At 39.1% G+C, this 9,430-nt stretch overlaps 1 protein-coding gene across 1 annotated transcript in view; it reads left to right on the top strand.

Moving 5' to 3' along the window:
• Positions 1–9,430, top strand: part of tusc3 (tumor suppressor candidate 3) — a 106,727-nt gene that overhangs the window by 27,573 nt on the left and 69,724 nt on the right. The window contains exon 2 of the mRNA XM_046047853.1: positions 6,192–6,361. Coding sequence (XP_045903809.1) covers positions 6,192–6,361 — 170 coding nt within the window. The remainder of the gene's footprint in view (positions 1–6,191; positions 6,362–9,430) is intronic.

Here is a 9,430-nt window from a genome sequence, read left to right as displayed (position 1 = left end):
TGCCAGGCGACAACCTCGGAACCTGAATGATTTGGAGGCTGTCTGCAGGGAGGAGTGGGCCAACATCCCTGCCGAAATGTGCACAAACCTTGTCACCAACTATAAAAACCGTTTGACATCTGTGCTGGCCAATAATGGCTTTTCTACAAAATATTAACATGCTGTTTGTCCAGGGGGTCAAATACTTGTTTTTCCTCATCAGATGGTTATCAATTTTAATAAATTCATATGATGTGATTTTCTGGAAATTTCTTTGGGATTCTGTCTTTCACTATTAGAATGTACATATGATTAAAATTATAGATCGTTGCATTCTTTGTAAGTGGGCAAACCTGCAAAATCAGCAAGGGGTCAAATACTTATTTCCCCCACTGTACATTTGCTGCTGAGGACTGCAGCTTACTTTGGCTAGCCTTCAATTTAATAATCAGTCATGATTTCATTTAAATGCTAAAGTTGATGGTACTGTTACCTTGTCTGTAGTCCGCTGGCCTAACACCGGGTGCTTTCAGATCAGGTACTGTCATGCTGTTGTGGTAACGTTAGGCGACATAAGTTTCATTTTACGTTTTGGACACTTTCTTCTTTGTCCCTCGCTATTTTCTCTCTCTTCCTCCACTTTGCAAACAGCGCCATCATAATCATGTGGTGTTTACACAGCGTAAGCGCGATGTGCGACATTAATAAATGTCCGTGCAAAACAGTGAGCTATATAGTTATATGGATTAAACAAAATTTCAATGCAAAGAATGTGTCAATGCCTTTTAGTTATTGATTTAATCAATTTAATCAATGAATTGTTTCAGCCCTAAAGTAAACAATAAAATGGGCACAGCTACATAAGTTACTTGTCCAGCAAAATAGAGCAAACTGTTTCAAGCATCAAGTCTTTTTTTTTTAACAAGTCTTTCAAGAAATTCTGAGGAAGTACATTTTAAAGCAACATTACGTAAGATTATTTTTTTGTGCCTTTTCAGAGTGTAATTCACAGCTGTAATCGGATTCAGGTCAGGACTTTGACTAGGCCACTCCAAAGTCTTCATTTGTTTTTCTTAAACCATTCAGAGGTGGACCTACTGGTGTGTTTTGGATCATGGTCCTGCTGCAGAACAGATGCCCAAACATTCTCCTTAAGGATTTTTTGGTAGACAGCAGAATTCATGGTTCCATTTACCACAGCAAATCTTCCAGGTCCTGGAGCAGCAAAACAGCCCCAGATCATCATACTACCAAAGGGCTCTAAGCTAACCTTTTTGCCAAGGAGCACACACAGAAATTTAAGAGCACAGCAAAAAATGGAACAGAGTTCCAAAATGTCTATTTATTATACACACATTTACACTACGTGTGTGCTCCTTCTCCTTGTGTTAAACTATGGTATTGGCCTTAATATTTTGTTAAAGCTTTTTAAAATATTGAGACATTGAAAACAGCTTTTTTTTGGCAAAACTGAGACAAGCCTTTATGTTATTTTTGCTCAGCAGTGGTTTTCATCTTGGAACTCTGCCATACAAGCCTTTTTGCCCAGTCTCTTTCTTATGGTCGAATCATGAACGCTGACATTGACTGTGGCAAGTGAAGCCTGTAGTTTTTTTTGTGACCTATGGGATGAGTAGTTGCTCCGCTCTTAGGGTAATTTTGGTCGGATGGCCAATCCTGGGAAGGTTCAACACTTTTCCGTGTTTTCGCCATTTGTGGATAATGACTCTCACTGTGGTTCGCTGGAGTCCCAAAGCTTTAGAAATGACTTTATAATAGGGTTGGGCGATCTTCTTTATTTTAGATCACTGATTGGCGATCTGATCACCAGGGGGCGGTGTTACGTTGCAGCATGCCAGTGAAATGCCAGCATGGAAGAAAAGGCATATTAGCTTTAAGAGAAACCACCAGAAACATCTGTAAATGCACAGTACAGTGTTTCCCACAGAATTACTGTGTAACTCTGCTCTGGCATTCGTGGGGTGTGTAATCAATATTGAACAGCAGCTATGTACAGTGCGCTAAACTCGACAACCCAGCTGTATACTAACATTAACATAGCTATACTTATTAGCTAGGCTCCTTACAAGCTTGCTTATAACTTATATGAAGGTGAGTTTCAGACATTGACAGGGTTGTGTTAAGAAAATAGACTAACTTCTTAGAGTTTACTTGAATGCATTAGTTTTTCTATAAACACACTGTTCTGAGAGAGAGAGAGAGAGAGAGATGAGCAAATCTGCGCTGCGGGCAGCTCCGCAATGAATTATTATTTTACTCCTATTTAATAGTATGCGAGACGGTCAGTGTTGATATTGTAGAGTGTGGTGTCGCCACAAATAAATCAGTGAATGGGAAACAACGCAGTGGGGTACAGAATCTAGAAACTTTTTATGTCATCTTAGTTCTGATGGTGAGTTAGTTCAGATCGCCTTAATATCGACGCTTGAAAAACCAATCGCTGATCATCCCTTCAATCGTCGATAGCCGATGAAATTTATGCCGTCTCGGCAACAGCACGATGGCATCCGATCAGAAAGCACCCGGTGTTCTGCCAGCGGACCACAGACAAAGTAACAGTAACAGCAACTTTAGCATTTAACTGAAATCATGATTGATTGTTGAGTTGAAGGCTAGCCAAAGTAAGCCGCAGACCTCAGCTGGAAATATAAATATCACCTATAAGCGTGCACAGCTGATCCCGTTACTGAGAGAAGCTTCGAATACTAAAATCATCGTTAGCTGCAGCCCTATTTAGATCACAGCATGATGTCTAGCTTTTGAGGATCTTTTGGTCTACTTCACTTTGTCAGGCAGGATCTATTTAAGTGATTTCTTGGTTGAGACCAGTTGTCAGTAATCAGGCCTGGGTGTGGCTAGAGAAATTGAACTTGACTTTAAAAATATCTGATAAACCACAGTTGATTTATGTTTTAAGGGGGGGGGGGGTCACACAGGGAAATGTAGGTTTGGATTTTTTCCCCGTTGATAATAAAACCTTCATTTAAGAATTGCATTTTGGGTTTACTTGTGTTATCTTTGATATTTCAATTTGTTTGATGATCTGAAACATTTCAGTGTGAAAAACATGCAAAAAAAAGATATCAGGAACACTTTTTCACACCACTGTGGCTTTTGTCTAAACCTCTGTTTGTGAAACCTCTGTCTGATTTCGCTAGAGTCGACAAGTTTGCTAACACAGAGTTAACAAGCGCAACAATGAAAGAAATAGCAAGCCATCTAATAGGTTATTATTTACATGTCCTACAGACAGAAGGCCAGCTTGCATCCTTTTAGCTCGAGCCAAAAAAGCCAGTCCAATGTTTACTTTTGTCCGGTCTCTTGTTCAGTCTCCATCTCTCCTTTTCTTTTCCTCGCTTCCTCGGCAACGTATTCTTCGGTCTTTTTGCAGCACATGCACCGATAATATACTTCGACATTGGAACTGATTGACTTAGCTGCTATTATTACTATTATAGACATTTTTTCTTTCTTTTCATCTTGTCTTGTCTTATGTGTACACAGAACACCGGCATTCATTCTGTATCAACCAGGGTATTTAGTGTTTCTGTATTACCTATTAACATTTACAGTAAGGTTGCTGTTTTAAAGAAATGGGTTAAGACAAAGGAATAAAACATCTTTTAGTCTGTGTTTCTTTATGTGTTAAAGATGTAGAAATGGTGAAGAAAATGCATGACAAACCCTACGCAGTCTTCTTAACACACACATACACACAAACACAAAAAGGAAATTGATTTATGCTTCCCATACAGATTTTTTGCTGTGCAGTTTGATCAGCAGAGGTAGGAATACAACCCGTGTTTCATCAGCAGTCTCAGCATTTCATCACTCATCAGTTCAGAGCTCAAGTTTGGCAAAGATGATGCCTGGAGAAACTAAGTAGTGTCCTGCTGAGAACTTACACTAACACAGTCTTACAATAGATTTACAGCCAAACACATACACAGCACAAGAAGACTCATGCACACACACACACACACACACACACACACACACACACACACACACACACACACACACACACACAGCCACATTTCATCATTACTGTATACCACCGTATGAGTGTGTTATTATAAGCCTTTCAGCTTTAGAACCCTTGCAAAGACACAAGCTGGTGTGTTTGTGTACGCATATGCTGGGTGTTGTTTACCTTTCAGCGGTGTGTTCCGATGTTGACCTTTTTAGTTAAACCGGACCAGATTTAATCAACAGCAGACTCCTTTACAATTCATACACAAACACCAAGAACTCTTTCTGTGCTCTCTCTCACACACACACACACACACACACACACACACACACACACCCCTAGACTGTGAAGTCGGTGCTCCTTTTCTATAAATAATGGTTAGGTTTGCTGTATTCCATATTCTTTGTTTGCATCCAATTAGTCAAAACAGGCCAGAAGTCAAACCTATTAAAATTTAGATTTAGTAACTGGCACCCTGCAACTCCTTGCTGTGTGTCAGCCTTGGACTTTCAAAGCAGCCAGTAAAATGTAAGGCTTCTGGCTGGTGATGGAATAGTTGGAATGTCACAGAATTTAAGAGGCACTGCCTGTTTTTTCAGGCAAAAAAGTCAAGGATTTTGATATTCTGTGGGGAAGCCGGGTGATATCAGGGGATTGTACAAATAGGTCATTTTATAAGAGTGTACCAGTATGTCTTTGCAACTTCTCCATACTGTCACTTGACTGAGAATGCTTTTCCCCCTGTTACTGGAACAGTGGTAGAAGAAGTAGTAGTAAAAGCACCAATACCACAGTATAAAAATAATACTAGCAATGGCATTCAAAGTTTTACTTGAGTAAAAGTACAAAGGTAGCAGCAAAATCTACTTCCATCAGTATAGGTACTAATATGCAAAATGGTGCAATTATATTTTTTTTATTGATACATTTACATGTAAGCAGCATTTTAACATTTTCAAGGTGGATTTTGGTATAATGATAATATGTTTTGCATTTAAAATCAAAATCTGAAAAGTAATTAGTAAATACAGCTATCAGATAAAGTACTGTATTTCCCTCTGAAATACAATGGAGTTGATGTACAAAATAGCATAAAATGGAAGGTACAAGTACCTCGAAAATGTAGTAAAGCACAGGAAGTACATGAACGTTTACATTCCACCACTAGACGAGTGTTTTAACATTTGAGAGAATAAAAATGCCTGTATTTTTAATCTGCTGTTCCATAGCCGTGTTGGACTTACAGGAATAAGGTTTCTTTTTGAATCTGAAAATCCTAATGCAGGGCTCGACAATAAGGGTGGCCATCGGGCCCGGGGCCAGTAAAAAGTAACGTCGGGACTGTTGAACTAGCAACTCAAAAATTAGTAAGCCTATTAAAAAAACGAAAACAAAAAAATCGCATTGGAAACTCAACATCCTGCAGTTGTTTTGCAGTTCTTGGCGCGCACCGTTGACCAATCAAGGGTTGTAGTGACGTGACAAGTGGTTGTCAAATGTTATTTCTGTAATCTCTCTGGGCCTGAAAAGTGAAACCATGCAGACCTGCATTCTCTCTAACGGCCTGCAGGGGGCGAAAAGAAAATAAGTCCGGTTCCATCAAAAATAATGGTCAAAGGACCATACTTCTCAGCTGATTTGTTACCTCAGTAAACACTTTCCTAATGAGTATATGCTCTAAGTCGCTAGTTTCAAGTCTTCAACACAACATGATGTTCATTTAGTAAATTATCGTCCTATTTAGGGTGAAATAGACCAGAAAGCAGCGTATGCTTTAGGGCGCGACTACCTTGATTGACTTGTCGCTACCATGGCGACCTGTCAATCAGGATAGATTTTTTTATTAAATGGCTGTCAGCAGGAGAGAGAACATGTCATGTTTGAGTCTGTTAGTATGTTTTGTTTTAAAAGTAAAATTGTTTGGTTAACCTTTTCATTTTTTATAATTTTAACTGTGATTACATTTTAGTTTAGTTTTTTTATATTCAGGATGTATTTAATAAACAATTAAACATGTTATAAACAGTATTTATAACTGATTGCTTTGGTTGTAACACTGATAAATAAGTTTTGGAAGGAGGGACAGTAAAAATTGTCTTGGGGCCAGTAAATTTCAAACCCATTGGCCCGGTGGGGCCAGTTGCAAAAAGGTTTAACGTTGAGCCCTGCTAATGGGATGCTTTGTCCTCTCTGCTCTTTGCTTTGTCTGTATGTTCAGAATCTGCTTTCGGAGAAGGTTGACCAGATGATGGAGTGGTCCTCTCGGCGTTCAGTCGTCCGTATGAATGGGGACAAGTTCCGTCGCTTCGTCAAGGCCCCACCGAGGAACTACTCTGTGATCGTCATGTTCACTGCCCTGCAGCCTCAAAGGCAGTGTTCTGTCTGCAGGTGTGTTCACACAATGACACGCTCAAGAGCTATTCACCTTGTGTAGGCCACAATCTGGCATAGCTGGCAAAGTCTTTTTCTCTGTTGCCTGAGATTCACATGTCCCCCTGTAAGTTTACTTATTGCACTGAAGGTCACCTACAGTGGAAGAGTCTGTGAGCTCTAGAGTCTCACACACACACACGCACACACTAAAACACACACAAGCACAAATGTGCTAGAATATATCACATACCGTCCTTCCACATACACACATACAGACGTGTACAGCTTGGGAAACACAGAAAACAGCATTATATAACAAGAACCTGTGGGTCATCTTGACCTTTGGATCAAAGGGACTCCCTCCTTTCTACTAAAGGGAAATGAATAAATTCCACAAGACAAGGCCAATGAGACCTACTTACTTACTTGCATACTCAAAGCATTAAATGCATGAGTTTTTCCAAAAAAACAAACTTTAAATTTAATTTTTTGTTTGCTGCAGAATGAAGTGCAATACTGTAAGGTCACTTCCCCAAAATGCTAAAACAAGATAAGAAGTTTGTTTTTAATTTAGAATTTAAATGAATTCCCATCTGAACTCTGAAATCTAAATTTTAATTCCTTGACAATGCCACTGTTTCTGCACCATGGACAGCTCCGCACACAACTTTTTTTCAAAAGAGCCACAACTCTGTGACCCTGAAAGCTGAAAGCTACTTCAGTATTGGGAATATAGGTTTTCTTATGTTGTCAAAGTCTCAAGTACTAGATTAGTAGATTTATTAGATTGTTTCTCTCTAACTGATACCATTGACACCAACTGGAAAAAAAGAGACTACTGCCCCCCCCCCCCCCCATCTTTCTCTTTTTCCTCCATAAAATATCCATTTGTTTAAGAATGGAAGTACAGACGCACTATTATCAGTGCAGTCACACAACACACAGACAAACATAATCTTTTTTTTTTTAATTTCATGTTCAAATTCAAAGGAGGTTTTGTTGGCATGACCTCAATTAACCATACGACTGTCAAAGCAGGTTCTACAGGGTTCACAATTTTACTGTTTTCTTTGTTTGTTTTTTACGCACAGTCTTCACCAGCAGAAGAAACTAGATTACTTTTTATTTAATTGCCAGATGCATTAATTAATGCCAACATTCTCACAATCACCCTTATTCCTTTATTTTTATATAATTTCTTTTCCTTTTTGTCATATTGCTTCTTCTCTTTTTGTTAGTCCGTTTGTTTCTGTCTGCCCCCCCCCCCCCCCCCCCCCTCCGCGCTTTCCATTTCCTCAGGCATTCTCCTATTAGCATTAGCGATAACATCACATCATTAGAAAAAGAGAGTGAGAGAGAGAATTAGAGTAAGAGAAGGATGTTAGATGGTGACCGGAGTGTCTGCATTAAAGGGATACTATGCGATTCTGCAGAGAGTTTGTTGATAAACAAACTCAGGAACGCGCATTGCCAGGGTAACCAGTCCTACTCTGCTGAAATATAGCAGAATCCACAGCGTCTGCTGTCCGAGAGCAAGTTAGCCTCAATAAGAGGGCATGTTTTAGCAGTATTGTAGAAGGTGTGACAACAAGCCTGTCAGTATTTACATATGTATGGAAGCAAAATACTTTTCTAAGCCTAAATCTAAGACACGGAGTCTAGTTTATTTATGAGTAGGAAAATCGAGAGGAACTTCAATAGTTACAATTAGTGAACAAACATCATCAAACAAACGACATGTAACCACACAAACGCTGCATCCAAAACACAACAGAGTAAAAAACTAGAGAGTTATTTGAAATAGTTTGTACAAAAATACAGTGACTGATAAGAGGTCTTCCCCTCACCTGGTCATATAACTTGTTTCACAATTCCTCAGACCTTTCCCTCTGTAGCTGTTTCTCAGTCATCTTCACAGCTAAAGTCCCGTAAGAAGTCCAGCATGTTCGAATGTACTGCTGTTTGTTTACATTCTCTCTCCGACTGCTTTGAGCGCGCCACCTGCTGCTCGCTTCGAGCAGCTTTGTTTGTGCTGAATTTACAGACCCAGGGGCTGTGTAGGAAAACTGGATTTTTTTTAGAGCACACGAAAAACAGAGAGCTACCTACCCATGAGGAAATATTCGCCAAATTTAACAAAAAGTGTATTGGATTAAAATCGCAAAGTAGCCCTTTAAGAGGACTATCAGGCAGTGAAAAAGATGGCAAATGGCTGGGGCCCCCAATCCCACATTACTCTTAAGCTTTGTCCCATATTACATATTATTCTAGCTGTGCTTTTGCTCTAGAAAAGAGACTAAATTAAGAATACTCAAATACAACAGTCTTCATATTCCATCCATCGTCAACCACTTATCTTGCGTACAGGGTCGCGGGGGGCTAGAGCCAGTCCCAGCTGACATCGAGCAGTCAATCACAGGGCCACACATAGACAAACAACCACTCACACTCACATCCACACCTAAGGACAATTTTGGAGACACCAATTAACCTAGCCTGCATGTCTGTGGATGGTGGTAGGAAGCTGGAGCACCTGGAGAGAACACACGGGGAGAACATGCAAACTCCACACAGAAAGGCAGTCTTCATATTGTTTTCACTAATTTTGTAATCCCATTGTCAAAGACTGCCAGTGATGGAACAATCCATGTACAGCCCCAGCTTAACCCCTAACCAACAACAGATTAATGCTGTATGAAACTCAAGAAACTGACTTCTCTTTTACTGGAAAGATAGCTACTCTACATATATTTCTTGACTTTGGCTGCTAGGTTACATATACATATATATAACTATATTTTTTTAAATTGGTTGAAACTTTAAATTTTAATTTAATTTCAATCAAAATATTACTTCTACTCAAGAAAAATACATTCACATAAAGTAAAAATATTGTTTAACATAGAGACCATGACAAATTTTTTTTACTTTGGTACAAAATACATTTTTATTTTAGCATAACCCACTTTTTACAATAACATCCACGTATAATTTTTACTTAGGACTAAACTAATTAAAGTGCTGTGATTTGTTACAAGCAATTTAATCAAATTTACCCAACTTAAATTTCTAATTCAATACAAA

This window comes from Micropterus dolomieu, linkage group LG04 (assembly GCF_021292245.1).
Source record: "Micropterus dolomieu isolate WLL.071019.BEF.003 ecotype Adirondacks linkage group LG04, ASM2129224v1, whole genome shotgun sequence".
Lineage (NCBI taxonomy): Eukaryota > Metazoa > Chordata > Actinopteri > Centrarchiformes > Centrarchidae > Micropterus > Micropterus dolomieu.
Note: the sequence above shows the minus strand (reverse complement) of the source record. Positions and strands in the feature narration are given on the sequence as shown.